The sequence below is a fragment of the Notamacropus eugenii genome, chromosome 5 (genome assembly GCF_028372415.1).
Source record: "Notamacropus eugenii isolate mMacEug1 chromosome 5, mMacEug1.pri_v2, whole genome shotgun sequence".
In the NCBI taxonomy this organism is placed as follows: domain Eukaryota; kingdom Metazoa; phylum Chordata; class Mammalia; order Diprotodontia; family Macropodidae; genus Notamacropus; species Notamacropus eugenii.
In genome coordinates, this window is record NC_092876.1 from 166,056,074 (window position 1) to 166,082,088 (window position 26,015).

At 40.1% G+C, this 26,015-nt stretch overlaps 1 protein-coding gene across 3 annotated transcripts in view; it reads right to left on the reverse strand.

Annotated features, from left to right (window-relative positions):
* Positions 1-332: 332 nt before the first annotated feature.
* FAT3 (FAT atypical cadherin 3) overlaps positions 333-26,015 on the reverse strand; it is a 765,373-nt gene continuing 739,690 nt past the window's right edge. For 2 of the 3 annotated variants that reach the window (XM_072611401.1, XM_072611400.1), the window contains 7 exons: positions 25,025-25,493; positions 11,405-11,558; positions 9,342-9,997; positions 6,241-6,354; positions 3,156-3,215; positions 2,061-2,096; positions 333-1,421 (listed from right to left, as the gene is read on the reverse strand). In XM_072611401.1, the coding sequence (XP_072467502.1) occupies positions 799-1,421; positions 2,061-2,096; positions 3,156-3,215; positions 6,241-6,354; positions 9,342-9,997; positions 11,405-11,558; positions 25,025-25,493 (2,112 nt within the window). In that variant the 3' untranslated portion in view covers positions 333-798. The remainder of the gene's footprint in view (positions 1,422-2,060; positions 2,097-3,155; positions 3,216-6,240; positions 6,355-9,341; positions 9,998-11,404; positions 11,559-25,024; positions 25,494-26,015) is intronic. The other variant, XM_072611402.1, reaches the window with a different exon arrangement.

The following is a 26,015-nucleotide window of genomic DNA, read 5'->3' on the forward strand; positions in this document are numbered from 1 at the left end:
CAACTTCTACCCTTCCTTCCCTGATACTCAGAAAATCCTCAAACATTCATGCATTACTCTTCACTGAAATCTTTTTAAAAGATCCACAAACCCCATCATTTCAGTTTTGGGCTCCATTTTTAATCCAAGTTTTCCTAATTAAACCAGTATCTGAAAACTACAAAAAATGCAAGTCATACACTATAAATTTATAGCTGACAATTAGGCAGCTTTATAAAGAAAACCGTATTTTATTTTATTATTTTTGCCCACTTTTGACTGATTTTCTTTTTACTCTTTCTTCTTTCGAAACCCTTGAGGGTTTAGTCCCCTCCCCCCCATTCTATTAACTATTTTCTTTCTTTCCTCCATCAGCTTAAATTAGTTTCATGCACCAATACCTTGGTGGCTGAACTTTATCAGTTCATTAATACTGCGGGGATTGATACTGTTAATACCTTCAGTAACACAATACTGCACAAAGCTGAAAAGATTGACTGCATATAACTTACTGGGTGAACTTGGGTGTGGGGTTCTTTACCCCATTAAAAACGTGGTGTGCACTCTTGGCCATGAATGCTGGGTACATACTGTAAGGATTGTCTGTTGACTTACAGCAACAAATTTTGTGACATATGGTTTATGCAACTTGACTTTAGAGTGTTTGCATGAGACATCATTTGTGAATAAGTTATTTGTGAAAAATGGTGGATTTTCCCCTCATTCAATGAACCCTTCTCCATTGAGAGAGGAAACTTGGCCCATTTTCTTCCATGTTTAGATGAAGAATGAGCAAATCATCCCAGACGTGTGTGTCCTTTATACCTGGGTCTGGTGCTGAGTCTCAATAAATGGAATGTGAAGACTGGTGAGACTGAGCTCCTCAACGCTTTCATAGTCACTCATGGCCACTTCAGAATCGTCAAAGCCACAGCTTGCAGACACATCTGAGGATGATGCGCCTACAGAATTGTGCAAGGATAAGGGCATGTTGTCTGCCACGCCCGTGTTCTCCACGTTCTGCCCCACACCCACAGCAAAAGTACTAAATTCGTGTCCAGGTGGAGGCCCCACCATGTCTGTTTCATTGGGGAATGGGTGGGGAGGGAGATACTGACTGGGGTGGAACTGGGGCCTTCGCCTGCAGTCTGGACTCAGTGTGCTGGCCAAGGAGGTTGGCTGTGATGGGGGCAGGGCCTCAAAGTGGTCCGGGTAGTCCTCTGGCAGGGGAGGGGGCAACTGGTCTTGGCTAAGAAACTCTTCTTCATGAGGCGGAGGGTATTCGCTATCGATGTCATAGCCACCTAGGTAGTAATCGGTCTCAAGCTCCCTAGTGCTCCCCTGATGAACTGATGCTCCATCTGTGTTCTCATAGTTGGGCACTTCCTCAATGTCAGACAGTCGGGCTCCTGGCATCCAATCTGAAGTGTCCCAATGATAGGCTGTAAAAGAGAAACTGGGCTTAATAAATCTCCTTGGGGTGAAGGAAGTGAAATAGGATGGGAAGAGCACAGCATGCACGCCTTCATAACCAGGAGGCCCCATGAAGCCAGTGTCATCCACATGCTGTTTACAAGGCATTAATGGGAGGTCAGCCATGCTCTGACCAGAGAACAAGACAGACGGCCACTTTATATGATGAGGCTCAAGTGCATAATGTGCTCCCCTTTTCTACTCAGCCAGACCATGAACAAGATGATGAAGAAACAAAGTTTTAGGAGACTAAACTATACGAAAGACCTCCAATCCCCAAATCCCTCTTTCCATCCCCACATGACCATGTGGAAATCAAAGCTTTCAGCATGCTGGAAAAGGCAGGCTCAAGGGGACCATGTTTTGGGATTGGAAGACAAGGAGATACAGAGGCAAATGGATGGCTTAGGCAAAGCCAAAGTCGAGGGAACCTGCAAAAAGATGCTGGTGGGGGAGGTCCCCATCAAAATTTAACCCACGCAAGGCCTGGAACATGCAGAGAGCTGACGAAACACTCAGAAAGGGTCAAGGGGGAAGGAGGAGTAGAATGGAAACAGGAAAACATGATCACGGAACAGAGGGTTTAGCTGGGGTCTGGGGGGAGTCACCTCGGTTGTAGTTCTGTCCTTGGTCCATAACTGAAACTGTTTAAATACAAAGCAAAGAGTAAAGCTGACAACCCTGGCTGCACAAGCGCTGGCAGACTTATAGAGGACATGCTTTTAAGACATGCTTCAACAACATGTATGGGCTCTAGATAGTAATAGCTTTGCTTTTCATTGCTAAGCAACAAACAATAGACATGATGTTCATCAGTACCCAGGCCTGAAGGGCATGAAGAACTCTGAGAACTAAAACCTCCCTGATATAGTCTATTCCTTCACATTATACGAAGCGGATGAGTCCTTGAAATGGGTAATTACGCTTTCACCAATTTTCCTGGGGTAAGGGGAGTTATGCTAATTCCCACTTCACTGTTTACCCTTTTGAGGTAACTGCTAAAAATTTTGCACCTTGGTCTGGGCCTGTGTTTTCATTGATTTGGGGAACTCCCTCTACCAATGGAAAGTCTGTAACTTAGATTCTTCAAGGGTTGTCCAGAGCGTGTAGCCAGTATGTATCATAGGCAGGACTTGAACTCAGGTCTTATTGGTTTTGAGGCCCACTTTTTATCAGACTCTGAAGCCAGCTCTTTTTCAACAATATTCAAAGTGTGAAAGTAAACAACTAATTTATTCACTTAATTTCTGTTAAAGGCATCACAAACTGCTGACTGACTTTAAGGAAAAGCAACAAAAACCAGGTACCATACCTAAAGGTTTATTATGGGCATGCTCCCATGGTATGAAGCATTGGAAACTCTACTGTTTGGTCCCAGGATTTAAATATAGATATGGAATCACACTGATTAGGTATTCTTTTCAAAGACATTACTATATATAGGGAACATAGAGAATATTCCAGGTCATGATCTTCACTTTCTTTTGAAAAAAACACAACACTTGTCCTGAAGAAATCCTTCTACAAAACCAATACCAATGAATGGCATGAATTTAATGAACCCTTGGAGCCAATGCTCCTTGATGCCTCATTCTGTCCTTAACCAGTGACATTGGGTCTGACTCAAAGTGATGACAGGTTAATAAATTCCAAAGAAAGGTAACTTGATAAAGAAGAAACGTTACAGAAAAAAATGTAAATACCTTCATTTTCTATAGTGTCAACTACATTGTTGACAAGCTGAATGACAGTCACAATGGAAGCTTGTGGGAGAGGGAAAGCAGATGGGGAAGGAAAGGATAGCTTTAGGTTAATATTTTACACATGTATTATTTTCTCTTAACCAATGTACATATATATTCACTTTTTATTATATTATACTAAACAAACAAAACCAAAGGTTTCTACACAATTCATTAAGGCAAGGTTTCAATGGACACATTATTTTGGGTAACATTGTAATTTTTGGACTGAATGAAAAATAATGTCAAATTCTAGACCAGTTTAAATCTGCCAAAAAGCCCTATAACCAATGACTTTCCTTTTGTACCAGATCTGTGACCAGATCTGTCAGAGTAGTGAACTTCTAGTGAGGAAATAATCTTGACCATTGCAGATACAAAAAAATACTCTTTCATTTATAGTCTTAGAGTTGTTTGGGCACCAAGAGGTTAAGTGACTTGCCCAGGGTCACACAGCCAGTAGGTGTCAGAGGTGGGCTTGAACTGACACCAAGGTTAGTTCTCACTGCACCATAATGTCTGTTCTCACTTATCAGTGAATACACGTTGCAAATTCACATTGGCAAGACCAGCTAAATAAATTTAAGAAGCTAGTACCTCTCCCACTTCATACTAATTCCTCTTTAGTAACTCTGGCGGTCCTATCTGAATTAGTCAAGATAATTATGAAGGAGGTTTAATCACTTAAAGTCATCTGCTTTGCTCATATACCAGTATGTTCTGTGACAATAAATGGAGATTTTTGGCCTTTATAATGATTAGAATCAGGGAAGGAAATAGCTATGGTTTATAGTTATTGCAAGTGTTTTCTGTTGATATGACTAAGCTTAGAGTCCATTTCCCAAAAACTCTATGGGATAGTACCTTATAGAACTGAGAGATTTAGAATTTGAGAGATTAAATGTACCATGAAGAGATGGCCATATTTTCCTTGCCTGGTTGAGCCAAGCCAGTGGTAGTATGAGGAAGGCTGCACGCTTAGTCATCCTTAGATGCTGCCTTCTGGCTATTTAGAATTGAAGGCAGGATAACAGTAACTCATTCCCTCCTCATTTGTCTAACCAGAACAACCAGTTCTGGAAGGTGAGTGGCAATGAGTCACGTGACTAGATTGAGATGACCTTCTGTTAAAGGAGTTGGCCTTCCTTGATTCAAAATTGATGGGTTTAAGTAAGCACCTCCCTGGTCACCCTTATCACCTCAGCATTGAGAAAAAGATGCTTTGACTATTTAGAATATTCAGGACCAATTTCAGAACTGATGTTTCCTCCTCATGTTTCTTAAGCACAGCTGTCTTTGTTATGTAATGGGGTTCAGATGATGGCCAAGCATCCTACTTATAAGTTGCAAGTTATCCTGAAAGTTATTGTCTGGGTATGGATGGTGGAGGGGGCTGGTGTTCAATGTCAACAGCAATTCTAGAATTAGTCCTAGGTATTCTGTAAAACATCCTTTTCTTGTAGCTGGGGTGATGAAGCTTCTAAATAATTGGCAGCCAAAAATAAATGTTCCATCCTCAAAGTGGTACAGCTAAGTGAAGAGAGAGAGTGGGGTAAAGCAGCTGGTTTACTCTTTGACATTCAGGGTTCATTTCGTTATTTAAGTCAGGGGATGTGCTTAAACCCATAAAAACCCAAACTTTGCAATGACTCACTGTACGAATATAAGAGTGAGTACCTCTTACAACAAAGCTTGTCACTGGAACTCAAGTACCTTGGGGGTTTCTACATAGTTCCCAAACTGTAGTGTCATATGGGACACGTTTCTTTTTTTTGATATTTTATTTTTCCCTCAAGTACATGTAAAGATCATTTTTAACATTCATTGTAAAAAAAATTTCTAGTTCCAAATTTTCTCCCTCCTTTTGTTACCTCCCCCTTCCCTGAGATGGTAAGCAATTTGCAATAGGTTATACATATTCAATCATACAAAACATTACCATATTAATTATACTGGGGACATACACTTCTCATGGCAGTAGCTGGGCTGTTGTTGAAGGTATGAGTTGGATTTTTAGACTTTCAACTTGTCCTAAGGCCTGAGGAAACATACTTTTTGTCTCAACATGTGTTCATCATGTTGAATACACTCTCTCTACAGATCTGTGGTCCCTGGGGAAGTGGTATGAAGAATATTCCCAGCCCCTTTCACATAATTCTCAACCTAATTTCTATATGGCAAAACACTTTTGTGAGGTACTTTTAAATTTTACTTTTCCCAATAAACAAAACGATATAGTTTCTTTCTCTCCAGCTTTCCCAATGAAAAGACAAAGACCAAATCCCTTCTAATAAATATTTTTATGAGGTCTTATGTCACCCCACTTTCTTCTTTCCAGGTGGAAGAAAACATATTTTCCAAGTCTCTACCATCCATCACAAAGTTCAGGGAACCTATCCCTTTAGTTGTATGTGAGAATCCCTTCTTTTGCACTCTGATGCTACTTTATATACGCTTCTCTCATGGACCTGTATGCAATACTTTATATTAGGTTTGTTTGTGTATGGCTCTGATGTCCTTGAACTTTCTCCCTGAGGGCAGGAGCTATGTTCTATTTATCTATGTGTCTTTATATCTAGGATGAAAATACACAGTACAGCCTCAATATTCATTGAACTGAAATCAAGTTGTCTAAATTTGTCCTCCAGCTGACGGTCTTGGGAGTCTACGTGGAATGTGGAGATGGCTTTGTCCCAGCTATGAAACAAATAGATTTCTCACTACAGGAAAGTTCATCTACAAAGAGATCACGGTAAGCAAGCTTCAATTCAGAATGAAACTAAATGAAGAAGGCAAAATGCATGGTGAAGTGGGGTAGATCCCATTAATAAAAGAACAAACCAAGTTCCACTACCTAGTAAAGAGAATAATGTGCCAGGAGGCAGGTCCGTTCTGGATCCTATCCAAGAAGGCTTACTCATGAAATACCCCGGAGCAGACCCCTCTTCCTGCAGGAGGGAGTCCATAGGTGGAGATCTAGAAGACACTTTCAGGGTTCAAACCCATTCTCTTAGAGCTCTAAGAACTGAATTTGAAGATTTCTTACCATTATCATCTCCAGAGTCAGACTGGAAGGAGCTGAGGGACTGAACTTCTGAGTTGCTGCCCTTATTACTTCCCACAAAACAGGTCACTTCTTCTACATCATCCACTCCTTTGTCTTCATGGACAGGAAAAGATAAAACAAAAATGGTAATGGCTTCTTTTGTGCGTATTTCCATTCCTTCCCCTTCCAGAGTTCATTTTTATCTTCCAGATTCTTTCCCAACCCCCTCTCCTTTTTTTTTTTTCAATTTGGTCAGAGGAATAATTTAATTCCAAAGGAGAAAACTGATTGTGCCATTGGGTACAAAGGTGTGTCAATCAAGTGATTTGCATTATGGATCTGAAACCCTTAACCCAGGGTAAATGAGCTTCCAAATCACTGACAGCCAAAAGTAGATGCTCTGTCCTCAAAGTAGTAAAGTGAAAACCAAGAGCAGAGTGAAGCAGCTGGCTTGCTCTCTGCCATTCAGGGTTCATTTAAATCATTTACATGAACTGATGTGGTGTCAACAGTAGGTTAAACAAGATTGCTTTTAAAATAGGGGGTGTAAATATTTTATAGGCAAGAGTGCCATGACATTTATTCAAACTTCAATCAACAGATAAAGAGTGAGATTTTCGGCTCAGCCTCTAGAGAGCAGCCGAGTACCAAATTTAGTCATTACAGAATTCTCATAAATTGTGCCTGTTAAAGGAAAGCCTGGGTCAGAAATGCTTTCTAGATCCCCCCACTCTCTTATTCCTGTAGGTACAAATGTATCCCGGACACACAGAGGCACAAACACCAGAGGGTCATTTTCTTATTTGATGCACCAAAATAGTCCATAAAAGCAACCTATATCTTGAGCTTGTCATCATCTGAAAAACGAATTGGCCACTTAGAGAATGCCTTCCCAGCACACACTACCACCCTTAACAAAGAAGTCAATGTATTAAATAAAACCTCAACAATACTTTGGGGGGAAATCTGAGTTTTGGCCTGAGGTATATTCTGGAAATAAATCTGTCATATTAAAGACAGAAAAGAAATGATCATGAGAAAAAGATTTAAATCATTGCGCTTTGTAAGGTACATAGAGACATAGGCTTGTGATAAAAGGAACATCCACTTTTCTTCCTGGCCACAGGAATTAGTGTTTTTGACAGAAAAGGCTATGTCCCCACAGAAGGTACCGGTTTTCTGCATCTGTTTTCAATTAGACAAACCCCAAGTAAGAGGCAGCACAGGATTAATTACTAATATAAAAACAAAGAAACATCAGGGAGGAGGTCATTTTGTTTGATAAACAAAATAAAACAAAACCCAAACCCCTCCAAGCTCTGTTTTTGACAAGGGCAGGCCGTATACAAGGTTTACTTTTGCCATAAAAAGGAACACAATGAGTCCTGAGGGTGAGGGCAGTGTAGTCTAGTAGCAGAAATGAAAATACAGGAGCTTCCCTTGTACCCCCAAACTGAATTAATTTTACACAAATTCTTGGAGCCTCATGACTCACATGACAGCAGCCTTGGTGCTACACAATTCTGATTGATTTAAGTCATGGGTTAATTCAGTGTTGCTGCCTGAGCTCATCTCATTTTCTGACTTTGGACTTCCCATGGTCCTTTGTGCACGTCTACCTTTCTTATGTACCTGACTGTAAAACAAATTAAACTGTTGTTACTTATGTATGGGCTTTACTCAACTTTTAGACTGTGAGATCCTTGAGGACAAGGATTTTGTATACACATTATATATATTATATATAAATATGCATACAAATATAACTCCCTACATATATGTACATACATACATACATATATATATGTTTCTCTTTGAATTCTCAAGTTAGTCATGCCTACTATGTGCTAGGCACTGTTAAGCTCTGATACAAGGAAGAGCAAAAGACAGTTTCTGCCCTGGAAGAGTTCAGTCTAATGAGGGAGACAGGATACAAATAAGCAAGCAGAAATAAAACTCTCTATTTCTATATCTGATCAATCAGAGATAGTAAACAGAAGGAAGACACTACATTACAGAAGATCTTGAATTGCGTCCAGAAGGAAGTCAAGGAATTCAGGAGGTAGAGATGAGTATGGAAGGAATTCAAGGCCCAAAGGATAGTCACTGAAAACACTTGGGAGTAGACAATTCCCAAGGATTTATGATGAAAAATGCTATCCGCATGTATAATCTATAACAAATTACTTGCTTTATTAAGGTGAGGGGAGAGGAGAGAGGGAGAGATTTTGAAACTCAAAAGTTAAAAAAATACTAAAAGTTTTTGCTTACATGTAATTGAGAAAAAGAATTTAAACCTAATCTGGGAAAGAAGAAGAAAAGAAAAGTTTGGACGGAGGAACAAATACAGTGGTAGCACGGAGTTAGCATATGTGGATGAAATTAGAAGTCAGTAAGCCAACAAGCCCAGTTCTTTTCAGTGGTGTGGAGAACCAGTTCAGAAAATACTATCTACAGTGGGTGAAACAAGTAAGTGAACTCAGCTAAACTGTTAAAGCAATTCATTATTTAAAATTGGTTATATATGGCAAAATCAGAATCAGAACTGGCCCCCTCTGTGGGGAAAAAGAAAATCCACTGTTATCTTCAACCATCTTTCTGGCCGAATTATCGTCCATTTAAACGGATACCTAATCGGAGTCAATATGACATTCCAGACTCTAGCTCAACCCTTGAACTAATGATTATGCACTTCTTTAGTGTTTAAATGTTTGTGACCCACATCAGTGACCTTGAGGCTGCGTAGACCTCACCACCAATGGGCCAGGCACATCCATGGCATCATAATGATGCTCAGGTTTCACCAAAAAAAAGATTAAACTACGTTCAGTTAGAAAATATAGGGCTTTTTTTGTTTATTTCTAAGCTAAAAGAAGGCAGACGTAGTCTGATGCTAATAAAGAAAAAGACTCTAGACTTGGAACCATAAGACTTGAGTTCAAATCCAGGCTTTATCATTTGTTATCTGTGTGACAACCTCTTAGTGGCTCAATTGTCTGTGAAAGGAGGGGGATGAACGGATTTCTAAAGTTCTTCCCTTTTTGTGACTCTAGGATTTAGAAGGAAGCTGCCCACCACCCATACCGCCAGGTCCCACTCACTCTCTGTTCCTGCATCCCAGACACTTTTCCTGATGGAATCACAATCGGAACGACATGGGGACACAGCTGGGAGATTGGGAGCCACGCTGCACACGACCACTCCTCGCCTGGCAGTTAATATTCGTGGTGACTCAGGATGAAACGTGGTCATCTCCTGGTGCTCCACACCCAGCCCATCCACGATCTTATCGAGGTTGTTCCTAGAGTCGCTCTGGAAACAAGGCGTGTAGGCCATTGGGCGCACAGGGACCTGGGGTGGGCCTACCTCCTGGTAGATGTTACGGCTGTCCCCACCCCCTCTTAGGTTCTTGAACTGAATTCCATTGCTTTTGTTTAGCAGTGCTGCAGTGGCTGGGTCCTGGACGAGGGTGATGTTGTTCCTGGAATAGTTCTTGCGGAAGACTTTCTTGCGGAAGATGATGAACAGGACAACTAAAACAAAGATGACAAAGAGGACCACGGCGATTCCAATAAGCTCCTCCTTTCCAACGTAGGAGTGGCCAGCTTGGATGTTGGGAACGACCACTGGTCGGAGCCCGCAGTACTGGCCCACATAACCCGGTGTGCAGTTACAGAGGAAAGAGCCGAACACATTGACACAGGAGCCTCCATTCTCACATTCTTCTCTGTCGCACTCATTGATGTCTTCCTCACACCTTTAGGAACATAAGAAAACAATACCACCGCCCAAATACAGTGACTGTGGGGGACTAAGACACGTGAGAAGTTTTGAACACTAAAGGCCCCCCCCCTCCTCATGTTTAATAACCCCCTTTTCCAAAACACTCAAGAATGGGAAAATTTCTGGAGTAAAAATTTTTTTAAAGTAATTATGTGAATTTTTTTGCTTTTTCATGTAATCTGGGCCATATTAATACCTGCCTTGACATAATTCTTAAGCAAACATACAATTCAACTCAACAAACATTTATTAAGCTTCTATCACATGGTATGAGGTACCATATTAGGCTCTAGGGATCTAAGGACAGAAAGGAAACAGTTCCTACTTTCAAGGAACTTACAATCTATTAGAAGATACATATTCAGATGAGTGAATGGCTCTTGTTTTAGTTTATCAGGATACATGCCTTCTGCCTTCATTTTGCTCACTTTAGCAAATGTTCTGTATTTATACAAAGGGTTGATCCCTTATGGGTTTTGGTAAAAATCAACATTATATAGTAAAATTTCACTAACAGGGTTCAAATGGGAGAAAGGTCAGTCTAAATGAGTAAGAAATCAGTATCATAGAAATATAAAAAGAAATTTAATTTGATTGCTTTAATTACATTATATACAGCAAATTACACATAGAAATTCAAAGTAGGCCAACAGAGAGCTATCTAGTATATATCCTCAGGGAGTGTTGTAATAAATACAAAGAATGGTTTATAACGAGAATATGTTATCCATATATACATGGATGCTGAAGAATGATCAAGGAGATTTCAAAGTGGTTTATACTTATAATAATTATAATTCACACTTTTATATAATTTTAAGGTTACAAGGATCTTTCTTTAAAACAGACTTCTGAAATAGGTGGTGATCTTCATTTTAGAGAATAAACAGAAGCTGAGAGGACCTCAATAACTCGCCCGGGTCACATACAGTACCAGAGCTCTAATCTGAATCATATTTCTTGATGCAGATCCAGAGCTCTATATCACACTGCCTTCAAATACTTTGAGCATTGGTCATGCTATTCATTTGTAACATCTCTGAAAAAAATAATTTAAGTTCAACCTCAGTATTTACCCAATGGTCACCGGGTCCTAATAACTGAGAGTATGAGGATGAGGAATGACTGTATTGGGCTAGAAGAATAGACATCTCAGATGCTAAGTGGTGAGTCACTTACTCCACAGAAGTACTACAAGAATCAAATGAGGTCAGATACGTAAAGGGTCTTGCCAATCACACAGTCCCATATAAATACCAGCTATGGCTATTATTTTTGTGAGCAATTTGTAGGCCCTAGAGAATTATACTGTAGGCTTTCCTGAGGCACGTCCTGCTGTCTAAATAGCTGACAACAGCTGGACCAACGATGGTTCACTTACGTGACTCCAGTAAGGCCAACTTTACAGTTGCAGATGAAAGTGCTTCCTATTGGGTCACAAGAACCCCCATTCCGGCAGGGATTTGGGAAGCAGGCTGTAATCTCTGACTCACAGTTCCTTCCAGTGAATTGTGAGAGGCAGGTACATTGATAGCCTGGGGAAACAAAAGACCAGAACATGCCATGAACACAATTGTGCATACTCAGAGGTTATGTATTTCTAATGTTTTCTCTCTAGTTATTACCCCAAACAGTATCAGACTTTTGGGGGGAGGGCAAGTACAGTAGAGTGAGAGGTGAGAAGAGAGGGTTTTGACTTTAAGGTAGCCAAGTTCATTTGCTCTTTCTTATATGTTGCTTTTGCAAAGACCTTCCCTCCATAGATATTTAGAATTTTGATCTTTGTGATGAGCTAGTCCATCCCATTTAAAAGGTGGCAAAACTGAGGCTCAGACAAATTACATGACTTTCCCTAGGTCACACAGCTGGGATAAGCAGTAGAGTTGGGAGTCAGAAGACCTAGGTTTAAATCTCATCTATGTCTATTACTAACTGTGAAGCTTGGGAAAAGGAAAGAAATGAGCATTTCTATAATGCCTACTATGCGCCAGGCACTTGTGCTACGCACTTCGGGCTGTACAATTCTTACCTGTGAAGGAGAGATGATAACGCCTATCCTGCTGATGCTACAGCTTGGTTGTAAGGACCAGAGAAAATGATCTAAAGGTAAATACTATACAAAAGCAAAGGCTTTTACTAGTCTAATTTACCTCGGGGGATGAGCCTTTCATTTGCAATATAAAGAATTTATCTAGGTTTGCTGGGGTATAGAATGCTAGGAAGAAATAGTATGAGATAATGCTAGAAAGGAAAATAATACAGTTAAATAACTGGAGAGACTCCTTACTTATGATCGGGTTGTGCCAGTTTAGTAGAAACAGGGATTTTGTGCCACCAATCAAGCAGCAGAAGGTTTGCTTTATAGAACGAGGAAAAATTACAATAGGATTTATTTGGAAGGACAAAAAATAAAGAATCCTGAAAAATAATGAAGACGGTAATGGAGGGGCCCTAATAGTACCTGAGTTCAAACTATATTATAATGTAGCAATCATTGAGAGCAGCTAAAAAGTAGAAGAGTGAATCAGGGAGGCAAACCCAGAAGCAACTGAACAAAGTGAAGGAGCTCAGTGTTCAGTAAATCCCCAAATGGAAACTACAGGGGGAAAAATTCAATAACACTGGAAAAACTGAGCAGCCCCTCAGAATAGCATCTTGCATCACATATTACAATAAATTCTAAACAGCGAATGTGACAAATACAACTGGTCATATAATAAATTTTAGAAGATAATGGGAAATTAACTGTTAGATCCATCATCAAGGGGGGAAATCTTTAAGCAAACAAGGAAGAGAGGTGGATCAGAAAAAAAGAGGAGAGATAATTTTTATTACAGAAAATTAAAAACCTGTGCACAAACTAAATGAATTCAATAAGAATAAGAATACTGAAAAACAAAAATCTTTGCATCAAATATTTTTTGCAAAAGTCTGATATCTAGCATGTATAAAAATTGAAACAAATATATAAAACCAAGACTAAACTTTCAATCGATGAGTGATCAAAAGAAATAAATTTTTTAAAGGAATGCAAACTATTAACAAACATTCATTTGTATATATATGTATATTTGTGTATACACACATATGTGTATCTAGAAAGAAAACAAATACTTTGTTCACTGAGGAATGGCTGGACAAATTGTGGTATATGAGTGTAATGAGATATTACTTTATCATAAAAGAGTCAGTAGGGGTTAACACGCAACAGGTTAACCTAGGAAGATTTACATAAACTGATTCAGAGGAAAGAAAGTGGAACTGGGGCAACTATGTACAATGATTACAATCATGTGAATGAAAATAACACAAAAGAGCAGTTGAATTCAGATGAATTGCAATGATCAATCTTGGTTCCAGGGAACAGATGATGACACACTACTCTCTCTTCTAGTTAGAGAGGTGGGAGGTTATGGGACAGAATGTTGCTTAGGCTGTCAGGTGTGCTGGCTTTGTTGGTCAGGTTTACTCTTGTTTTTCCTTTTAGTAATAAGGATTCAAGGGAGGGAGTTAGGTGGCGCAGTTGATAGAGCCTTGAGTTGAAAGTCAAGAAGACCTGGTTGGGTTCAAATCTCCTCTCACATACTCACTAGCTTGTGACCCTGGAAGAGTCACTTAACCTCTGTTTTCTCGGTTTTCTCACCAGTAAAATGGGGATAATAACAGTACCTACCTGGCTGGCATTCATGTTTGTAAGGATCCAATGAGAAAATATTTGTAGAGTAGTTAGTACGGTGCCTGGCATGTAATAAGTATTGTGTAAATGTTAGTTGTTATTACTATATCAAGAAATGCCTAGGCTATAAAATCCAAAGAGTATCAACAAATCCTTACAAATAGACAAAATTTGAAGGTAAGATGAATTTTCTGATTTTTCTAAATGATGGGAGAAAGTGTGGTGTGTGCTATGTAAACTTCATAAAGAGTCAGTTACTTATGACCCACATAGCCTGTTTCCCTAATATGTACAATGTCATTGTCTTGAGAGAATAATCATTTAAATAATAAAAACCCAATAGGTACCTTCATGATATTTGATTGGTGGTATAGATATGGAATTACAGAATTATGTGATACCCAGAAGCCTTTCTGGTTTGCAGTAGTACAAAGTATACTGGGGCTAGGAATTAAGAGGTCTGGGTTCCAGAATTATTTTTTCTAATATTTTATTCCATGACGTTGAAAAATCATTTAACCTCTGTGTACTTTAGATTCCTCACCTATAAAATGAAGAGGATGATTTTTTTGTAACTTTGTGACTGCAGATTCCACTGAAAACAGTTAAGGCCAACTAATGAAGGGTCTTAGTTGAGGAAACTCATCTTAGATGAGGAAACATACGTACATGCTTACACACACATTCATTCCACAGTGATGACACACACAAGGGGTAGAGAAGATCATTTCCTGCTGGCAGATCAGAGAAGGTTTCCCTGCATCATCCCAGAGGTGATGCTTAAATTGGACTTTGAAGGGCATGCAGGAATTCAATAGACAAAGAGGGAGAGGGAAGGCATTCTAGGCACAATGGGACAGTATGAGCAAACAAAGCCAAGGGGACAGGGTGTTCAGTGGCCATATAACTAATTCTGCTGGAGTAAATGTGTTTGGGAGGAGTTACATGAGATAAAGCTGGAAAGGTAGAGTACTTCCAGTTTAAAGAAAGTCTTGTATGCCAGGCAGAAAAATAGGAACTTCATTTATTTATTTGCTTTTTGATGGGTTGTGTTTATTGTATTCTATTTTTTCCAATTATTTTAAAAGAATTTTTTTTATATTCACTTTTACAAAATTTTGATGAACTTTATTTTTAAGGCAATATATACACATGTATGTATGTATTGTGTATATATGTAGATATACACATATAGACATGTACAGAGATACAAATATGTATATAAAGACAGATGTATAGACCTATATAGACAGACTATATACAGGCATACGTAGAGTGACTTTATTTATAAGGCAACATATACGTACACACATATGTATGTGTATATCGAGATACCTAGTAACACCAATTAAAATAAGATCAAATGAGAAAATATATGTAAAATATTTTGCAAACCTTAAGACACTACTATTTTATAGTGCTATCTCTTATTAGCATTAGTATTATCATAATGCCATGTTTCTTTAAAAAAGGAAAACAGAAACAAGAGGAGAAGGCATTCTGGTTCCGCTTGTTTGACTGGAAGAATCCAGACACCATGAAGCAACAGCATCAGTCCCTAAAAGTCTAGATTCTTCCACTCAGTGAAAGAAAACTCAGCTCCAAAGTCACCATGGCTTCCTTGCATAGTATGGCCTTCTTGCTCCTGGTGTCAGTAGGAAAGGGCTACCATTCTGCCCTGACAATGACAAGCTACATTTGCTATTTGCTCAGCTTTTCCTCAGTTACTCATCATGGATCTCCAGGGAAGTAAATTAGTTAATTCCCTCAGCTCACAGTAGACTGGGCTGAGAGGCAATGAGATGGCCCAACTTGGACAACCCACGTGGGTGTTAAATAAACATTAAATAACAACGATGCTAAGAAAAACCAGCGAAGTTGTTCCACGTTATTCCCAGGTGCCACAATGTCAATATGAAACACCAGAACAGGAAAAAGAATGTCAAGAGATGCTCAGGCTTTATTTGACTACAGCTAGTTCACTCGTCCTTTGTAAATACAAAGTAGAAATATGACTGAGAGGAAGCCCTATATTTCTCATGGAATGAAGGGGCGTAAAGGGATGGTGGGGGGACGTGTCAAACAAGGGAATCTTCTGAAAATACATTTCTCACTAATTACTGTTAGGGTTGTGGTAAATGGGACAAAAAGCATTTCCTAAGATTGTTTCTTCGAATCCTGACAAAATGAGAAGCATACTTCCCAAACTCCTACCTTAAAAAAGTCACACTTGCAGAGCTTCCATTTAGAGGAGATGCAGGTGTCTGTGAAAATCTGTGCCCATGTAGACCCTTTCTTTGTGTAAAGAAAACACCTTCAAAATCTATAAAATGCCATAATATTTCTGCATGGGGTGGGATCAGCAATGTTCTGGCAGATATAAGATATGGAGAAAATCAGGATAACTTATCTGTCTTTCTTCCAAGCCATCAGCAGTTTTTTTGCTCTGATTTATTTAGGTTGTAGCTTCAAGCCTCTATTTGATTTTGTCAGGGAAGGAAAGAGTTGAATCATTTTGGGAATGTCTGGCTGTCTTGATGCACACACACACACACACACACACACACACACACACTCACTCTCACTCTTTCTCTGCCACAAAAAAATGGAAAAAAATGCCAAATGTAACTAATAATTTGGTGCTGAAGATGGCATCAACTAAGGCATTTATTGAAAAAAATCCTAACATCTTATGATAATAAATGCTTCCAAGGTTGACGGGTCCATCCTGAGAAAAATCTCAGAGATAAACTAGGTTTCTTCATATACCAAACAATGGAAAGCTACAAAGATTTTCCCCCTTTAATTTTAGGCTGAATGTCAAGAGGAAAAAACCCTCCTGTCAGTGAGACTATTAATTAGTCTTCTAAGGAAAGTGGTTGCAGAATTATCACTTGGGACACTGAACACAAGTCTGGATAAGACAGACAGTGTGCCCAGGGAACAAGCTCGCACTGACACAGATGGCCTCATGATTAGTTAGGCCATTTCAACTTTTAATTACTCTGATTATTTTTTTCCCTTGTTTCTTTTCAGACACAAAGAAGGACTAAATTCAAAAGCCATATAAACCCTACAAAGTGAAAACACACTGAAAAGAGACCTGGACCTTGCCCTGCGTGTGCTAACTGGCTCACTCCTCACATAATACAAATGGGGGCTGGCCTCCAACAGTTCACTGAGGAATTGGAAGCTGTTCATTAAATGTGAGGGAGCTAACACAAGGAACACTTATGTCCTCAGTTTCCAGCATGTTCTTTTGAAAAATGTGTATGTATATACACACACATACACATGTATGTATACATATGCATACTCATATACACACATATGTATGTATATGTATTATATATGTATATATATTCCAGAATGTATAAAGTATTTGAGTTTTATCTGTTAATGACTTTATTAATATTGTCACCTTGAGACTTTTCTAGTGTATGAACAATTTAGTCCGTTAGGAGAAAGTCACCCTATAAACTCAGTGTCTTCTCTTGCATTATTGGAAACTACAACATACATTGATCCGTTACTAGTCCTTTGTCAGTCACGCCCTCTTCTTCGTCTATGTCACTCTAATCATGTAGTGGGGCCAAGTTCCTGTTCTGAGTCTCATTTGTCACTCTTTTTATTCCCTATTTATAAAAACAATGTGGAGAGGGAAGATGGCTCTCAAAGTGGAATCTCTGGGTAAAAATAAAAAATGAATTTCCCTCTACGTTCATCTAGGACCCTGATCTCTTATATGGCTGGGAACACAAATAAGCATGCCCGTGCTAACATGAGCTTCATTTGGGAAAGAACTTTTCTTTCAAGTCCTGTGTGGAGACGAAGGTCTGTTCTTTCAAAGAACCTGATAAGTTTCATGGATCTCATATGAGAAGTGCCTACATTCAGTTATGGGCAAATGGGAGAATCTTATTCTTATCATCTAGCAGGGATAGAGGGATGAGATGTACTCAACATTGCCCAGAAAATGAGTGAAAGGGAAAAATCTTATTCCTATCTTTTAGCAGGGGCATCATCCAGAAAATTGGTAGGTGGGAAAATCTTCTTATCTCCTAACTACAATGTAGTCAGCATCACCCAGGAAATTCTGGCTTAGCAGACAACAAAGTTAAATCTTTAAATGTCTGATATTTTCAGGGCACTTAAGGTTTGTAAAATGCTTCACTGATATTATTTGAATGTCCCTGTGGGGTTAATGCCATTAACACTCCCATTTTCAGATGAGGAAACTGAGGTTCAGAGATGTTAAGAGACTTATCCAGGATCATAAAACTAGTAAGTGTCTGAAGCGAGCTTTAAACCTAGACCTTTCTGATTCTAATTCTAGTTCCCCAGCCACTATGCCAAACTGCTCCTCAAATAAGTAAATACTACATCTGACTTAATTCAGTACTCTAACCAGAAAACCATATCTCTTCCTCCATCTGCTTACCAACTTGCCCTGGTTTTTATCAGCTAACATGACTCCAAGCACAACATTTATCAAGATACCTGTGGGGAAACTTGTAGATTTGCTCTGGTTTAGTATAGTATGGGGACAGGAAGAAGAATCAAGGTTAAAACTCAACAATTTCTTAAAAACCAAAAACTCTTCCCAAATACTCAAAAATATTTACAGCAGCAATTTCTTGTGATAGTAAAGAACTGGAAGAAAAATGATTGTTGATTAATTGCTGAGTGACTGAACAAACTGGTATGTGAACAGAACAGAATGTCATCGTACCCTATGAAATGATGAATGTGAAGAAGTTGGAGAAACTTGGTGAGGCTGATATGAATTGATACAGAACACAGTCAGCAGAGCTAGGACAACAGCTTACATCACAACCACAGCAATACAAAGAAACACTACACTGAAAGACTTCAGGACTCCGATCAGGGCAGTGACCAGGAATGATGGCAGAAGTCTTGATGGTGAAGCATTGGCAATGAGGTGGAAGACAATGACATGTCCATTTTCAGATGCGGCCAATATGTTGATTTTTTTTGCTTGACTGTACTTATTTGTAACAATGTTTTTTTATCCATCCATCCATCCATCCATCCATCCATCCATCCATCCATCCATCCATCCATCCATCCATCCTTTGCAGAAGTGGAACAATCAATGGATCGTTAAGAGTATTGTTAACAAAAAAGGAGCATTAATATGACCAAAAAAGACAAAAGACTACCAAATCCACACACGTGTTTCATCCTTTGCTGAACAGCATGAATTAAGCATCCAGTCCCAGGCAGAGCTGATCTAGAGTCTGTTTCCACCACTGAGACCGCGCCCCCTTATCAAACTGCAGCCTCACTACAGATACTTTTTCCCTTCTTAGGGAGACAACGGAGTCAGAGTAAGACAGAGAAATGGGAGACTGAGGTTTCCTTGTTCAGACCCCTGCCAGGGTTCTGCTGCACAGTGTGCTCCCTGGCAGAGGGGACAGGAAGGCAGAGGTCACTCTGGCTACGGGCCATTTCTCTGCCACAGTAATGGCTGCTATTTCCAGCTCATGTTTATGCAACGCAGATCATTTTGAGGTTCTGCTCAGAAGGAGTTTTTCCCTCTGTGGCTGATGCAAAGGGCCATATTTATGTTTTTATTACAAGCCAGCTTTCTGGGCTGTGGCTGCTGCTGCTTCATATGTGTCCTGCGGCTAGCTGCTGGGACAGCTAGACTTATAAGCACTGGTCAAACTTGCTGAGTGCCTCATTCCAAGGTTATATACGCAGCTTCTAGATTCTCTGCTGTACATGCCAAAGGTTTGATTTTAGGCCTATGGGGTGGTGGCAAGGGGGGAGCAGCTCCTTAAAAAACAATTATGTCCTACTTATGGTTCATTTTTAAGAAGCCAGAGCAACATTCTGCAAGAGACACTGATTGAGGGGCAGTGTGTTCTAATAACAGGGCAAGAATAAGGCTAGTTTTCAAACATTCTTTAGATGCACAAAAGGCTGGGGAAGGGTTGGAGATAAATATCAACCATTTAAATATTCTCGATTGTGGAGGAATAAACAGAGTAAGATCAGAAACAAAATATGGATAGTCATATTATTAAAACTTAGACCAGAAAATTCTTGTGAATATTGTCACGTTTCTAGGTTCCTCACCTTATTTCCTCCTGCTAAGACTTTTTATTTAAATTATATTTAAATAAATGCACAGGCTCCTGCTTTTGATTTAGTAGGACCAGGACTCCTCTCTTCCAATCAGCATCTTGGAGCCCCTTCAGGAAATTACTAGAGGATTTTTTTTCTTTCTTTCTTAGAAAGAGGTCTCTCCTATTGTTCTCTTACTTCTCCCTGTTTTACCTCTAGCTAATATTGAACAAGAATTCTGTTTTATCTTAAGTCACCGTGCAATTATATAGCCATGTACCCGTAGGTCTGAATTAAAGAATGAGTTGCTGGCTCCTTTTTCAGCATATTAACACTGGGAAATGTTCTTGGGCTTATTTTAATGTGTTTGCTGACAGGGTATGCATGCTTAGCAGAGAGTCTCCACTGTAAAAGAAGTGATAAATGTTTGAACATGGCTCCTTTATCTTCTCTCTTCAAGCATCAAGGGAGACAGGAGGCATGCTAGAAACTGGAATGGCTTCAGGAGAAACTCTCTCCTTGGGTTTTGTGTTTGGCATTTACCCCCTTCCTACCTTTTCGGTCTCCTCACACTTTACTCCCTGCTTCCATACACTCTGTGAATCAACCATATAGGCCTGGCAGCGACTCTTTACACACGACTCCACCTCCCAATTCTGTGTAGATGGATGCTATGCCACCAAGGCTTGGCCTGCTCACTCCTGCTTCTCAGTCTTTCTGACTTCCTTCAAGACTCAGCTGAAACCTGACTATCAGTAGCAGGAGATCTTTTCTGGTTCCTACCCTTTTCTCTGAGATTACCTTTCATTTACTCAGTAACTATCTTGGATGGACCTAGTTATTACATGGTGTCTGTCCAATCAGAATGGGAGCTTCTTGAGGACAGGGACTGTTTTTGACTTAATTTGTAGCCTTGGTGAGTATCCGGTATATGGTAAAAAACTAAAAATGGCTGTTGACTGTTGACTGTGCTGGAAGAAAGTATGGTCCCTTCACTTTTGTCTAGTTTGGCTCCATGTGATAACGGGATTTATAGTTGAAAGTGGCAGTAGAGGTCATCTAAGCATCATCCATCTAGGGGGTGAAATAAACCTCAGCTGACATCTAGTCTCATCCCTTCATTTTACCTATGAGAGAAATGAGGCCTAGATCAAGGGTTCTTAACCTGGGGTCCATGACTAAAAAGAAAAAGCATTTTGATAGCTGCATTTCAATATAATTGTTTCCTTTACAATCGTACAAATTTCACTTTATGCATTTACAAACATGATTCTGAGAAAGGGTCTGTAGGATTCACCAGATTACCAAAGTGGTCCATGACTCAGAAATAGTTCAGATGCCTGGTTTAGAGAAATCATGCTGCTTGCCCAAGGTGAAACAATAAGTTCAAATCTTTACTTCTTTTCCATCACTGGGAGTTTGCTTCAATCAGGAGCAAGCCTGGAGGTTTGTCAGAACCAAGGCTACCAGGCTGTGCTTGGAAATTATCCTGGATGAGCAGCTGCTATCCACAAAAAATACAGGAAATAAAGGCCACATGGGATAAGGCTGAAAGAGGGTGATTCTTTTCTTAGACTGAGAGCACTGAAAGTGGGAGTGATGACAATAACCATGAACATCTATATAGCACTTATTATGTTCCAGACACTGTACTGTGTAATTATTATCTCAATTTGAATCTTACAACAACCCTGGGAGGTAGATGTTATTATTACCTCCATTTTGCAGATGAGGAAATGGAGGCAAGCAGAGGTGAAGTGACTTGCCCAGTGTCAGAGGCTAGATTTGAATTCATGCTTTCCTGAGTCCAGGCCCAGCTCTATCCACAGTACCACCTAGCTAAAGTTCTACCTTAGAAGAAAGTCAGTTTCCTTATGCAGAAGGAAGATAAAAAGCTAAGAGGGTTTCATCTGTTCCTCTAAAAAGAGATCTGCCTTCTGATGTTGTTATGATGAGCTCCCTCACATGAGGTATGGGGAGGCTGGAATTGGAGCTTGAGTAAAGTGGTCCAGAGGCAAGATTAGGCATCCTGGGAATTGGCATAGCAGGGAAAATGAAAGCAGTTTACTAAATGGTGAAAAATAGAAACTTAAAGTAGAAACTGCCTTAAAAGTTGACCAGCTGTGCAGTTCAGGGAGAGTCACCCAATCTCTCTGTGCCTCACTTTCCTCACCTATAAAATAGGGAAAATAATACCATTGTAGTCCCAGGTAGATACAATCACACGCACATGCATACACATGCACACACACACATGCACACACACACACATATCAGTGGAAAGACCTGAGTTCAAATCCTACTTCAGACACTAGCTGTGTGACCCTGAGTAAGTCACTTAACCCTGTTTGCCTCAGTTTTCTCATCAGTAAAATGAGCTGGGGAAGGAAAGGGCAGACCACTCCAGTATCTCTGCCAAGAAAACCCCAGATAGGGTCACACAAAGAGTCAGACACGGCTGAGACGAGTTCCATAAATGTTGTCTACTTATCATTATTACGCTTTCTCCTAAGAGGCAACATGGTGCAGTGTAAATCTGTCAGTACCAGGAGTAAGAACCAAGTACTCAAGATTAGAGATGGAAAGAATGGTAGAAGCCCTCTGGTCAAACCCCTTCATTTTACAGATGAGGAAACTGTGGCCCAGAGAAAAATGCAGATCTCATTCAAGCCCCTTCACTTCACAGATGAAGGAACTGTTGTTTGGGGAAGTTATAGGTTGATGATATCAAGGTTAAATGTGAACCCTGGTCCTTTGACGCCAAAAGCACTGCTGTAAAGGTCACAAGGATAGTAAGTGAAGAGTTAGGATTTGAACTCAGCTCTTCAGAATCTAAATCCAGTACAATTTTCAGAACCAAGGATCCCAATCCAGGTTCCTCATCAGTAAAATGAGCCTTCAACAACCTCAAGGGTTCCTCCCAACTCTACAATGGTTTAATCTGACATGTTATCAAAGGAATAATTAAAATATCAGTAAATTGCACATTTTGATTGATTATAATCAGCAACCTATGCTGAAATGGCCTTTACTGATGACTTATCATCTAGAGAAAAAGTTCAGTAACAATATTGCAAGAAAATAATAAAAAATATAAGGGTAAGAGTAGAGGTTAGGCTTTTTAGTCATCTCATCATTACTTTTTTTTTTTTTTAAAGGAAACCCACTGTGGGTTCTGGTAGCAACGCCAGCAAACACAATGTCCTGCCATCGTTAAAAGTATATTACAATTTGTGGTTGTGTAACTAGCATTTGACATGGAGTGGAGTTCTATTTCAACCCGATTTAATTATATGCTCCTTTTATATATCGTAGATGGCTCACACTAGCAGAATTGTTTTGCCTGGTGAAAAACTGGCCATGACTTGTCATAATGGGCTGGTTTATGGAACTACTGAAGTATAGTTAGTGCCCATCATTTGGGAATTATGGCACTATAACAACCCTTTATTTACATATACTGCTGAGACAGTAAAAATGGCAAATAGATTTCTTAAACTGAGACAGCAGAAATATCCCTCTAGGGTATTTGGCCCTCATTGTGGCAGTAACATATGCAAGTCTAAATAACTTTGGTGTCTGTATTTCTGCAGTGCATCATCTCATAGACACTTTATACCAGTCTAATAATACGATGGACTCTAAATTGGGAGTTGGGCTTCTTGAATATTCGATTGTAATACACACTGTGGAGGTTATAAGTGATTTGTGAGAAAGGCTTGAATTTACTAATCACATAGCTGTGGAGTGATCCTGCAAACAGGCTGGAGAAAAATCAATGGCAGAGATGCTCCTATGTGCAGCTGCTCGCAGAAGGATGGATGCTTGACTTAGTTTACTGTTAACCTGGATTCCTCATCGGAGGAAAATCAAGCACTCGTTTTATCTTTATTCTCTGGGACTTCAATAATCTCAATGTCTTCCTCAAAAACAAAAAGCAACTACCAATGTTTTGCTGCTACCCCTACGTCCCAGATTATTTCCCTCCCCTTGTTGATGTCTTTCTTAGTTTTGAGGGGGGGGGGGGGGGCAGACAGAGATAGAGACAAAGAGACAGAGAGAGACAAAAAGACAGAGAGAAACAGAGAAAGAGAGAGACGGAGAGAGAGAGAGCGAGAGAGAGAGAGAGAGAGAGAGAGAGAGAGAGAGAGAGAGAGAGAGAGAGAATGGGGGATGGGGAAATCAGATGCTTATGGAAACTGTTATATTTGTCCTCAGACTTCATGTAAAATGCTCTTTCCCCAGGCCTGGCTTTCTACTACATTACTCATTTATCATTACTGTAATCTCAATCCACACGTTTCACCTGACAAAAGTAACATCAGTACTAAGTCTACTTTCCCTATTTTTTTTTTTTTTGATATCCGGGGTAGCTATATTCACTTCTCTCTCTTCCCTCCTGTGCTCAGTTTTCATTAATATTTTATCTCAAAGAAAACAGTTAGAAATGGAAGGGACCTTAGAGGCCAGCTAGTCAACCCTCCTGTTTTATTAAAATGGAGGACAATAAGGCCAAAGAAGATGAATGATTTATCCTGGGTCACTCAAATGGTAAGGGGCAGAGTTGGGATTTGAACTCAGGTCCTCTAATGCCAAATCCACCACTCTTTTCACTATCATATGCTTTAAACTTGGTTCATAATTTCTATGCCCTCATGCATGGGTATGATTACTACCTATGGCTTTCCTTAGTAAAGCAATTCCTTCATTGTTGATGTGGACTGCAGCTGCAGATACAAAAAAGGGATGTTGTTGGTTCAAATCTGATTCTGCCATTATGTGACTGCAGGCTTTAATTTCTAGATAGTTTCTAAAGTTCCTTCTAGTTCTAAATCTATGATCCTATAAAGTCACTAACTATATAAATGAGCTGGGAGAGTACCCAAGAAGACAGTGACGGCTTAGCCTTTCCCCCTTGCTTCTTACCTTTAAAGCTACAAATAGATCTTGGAGAAGCTGAGCTGAGTCTTCCCTTAATCGTAAAGCTCTTGGTTCCTATATAAACAGGATTCAAGAGCTCTGCAGGAATCTGTGGTCTGTATATTCCCCCCCTTGTTGAACACTACACTAGCGCTGGTTATTAACACATGGCACTTTGCCACACACTGAAGAAGCCAGCTAAAGAGGCACTTTTCTAATGGGGTCCCAACATGAAAGGGGCCTATGGCTCAGCTGCCACTGACTTAATAGGAAAAGAGGGCAGGCTGCCGGGCTGCAGGCAGAGGCACTTACCGCCAGATGGCAGGCCGGCACAGCTCCCTCCATTCTGGCAGGGATTTCGTTCACAGGCGTCTGGGTACAGGACACAGCCCAGCTTGAGCTCTGTGAGGCCCACCACCTCTGCAAAGCTGCTGCGTTTGTTCTGCAGGGGCAGCTCGTTGTTGTTCAGGACCACGGAATCCAGGCAGCCCTGGAAGCCACTCAGGACCTGCGTGACCCTCTTGTCTGTCAGGCTGCGGATATTGTCCACCTGCACCAAGGCGCCAAAGAAGATGGCACTCTCCGGGCCTGGCGTCTGGAAGTAGAGGGGAGCCTTACGGCGTTCCACATAGCTATCGTCCAGCGACAAGCTTGTGAAATTCTGATTGAGCTCTAAGAAGACTGAGTGCCAATTCCCATCATTCACAGCCCGGCCAGAGATGCCCAAGATGCCAGGACCTGTGCCACAGTCCAATTGGAACCACAGTTTGCTGTCTACAATCTGGGAGGAGAAAAAAGAGGGAAATGCATTAATATTCATCTCAAAGTATACTTGTGCATATCATTGTCCTGTTGAGCCCAGGCTCCGTACAAGAAGACTGCAGAATATTGCTTTAGACATGATAATGATAATTAAAAATAAAGACATCCAAACCAGCATAACTAAATGTTTTTTCTTTTCTTTCAAAATTTCCCTTCTCTTTGCTATATGAATGCAGGCTTGCCCTTTCAATGTCCTCCTCCTTCCTCTCACACCCCCCCTCCCCTAGTCAGTAATTAATTACAACCACAGTTATAGAAATGCAATTAAATTTAATGGTATTTACAGTCCTTAGGATAATGCATTCCTAAAACTCAGAGCAATGCTTCCTTTAGGTGCAATGAGAGTCTATCCCCTCTACTAACCTAGGACTGAGCTAGTCTAGTGTAAGCATGACTAGCTTGGGGGTTTACATTTCACTGCTGACACTTATTACTTGGGTCATAATAATACCTGTGTAACTGGGTAAGTTATTCAGCTTCC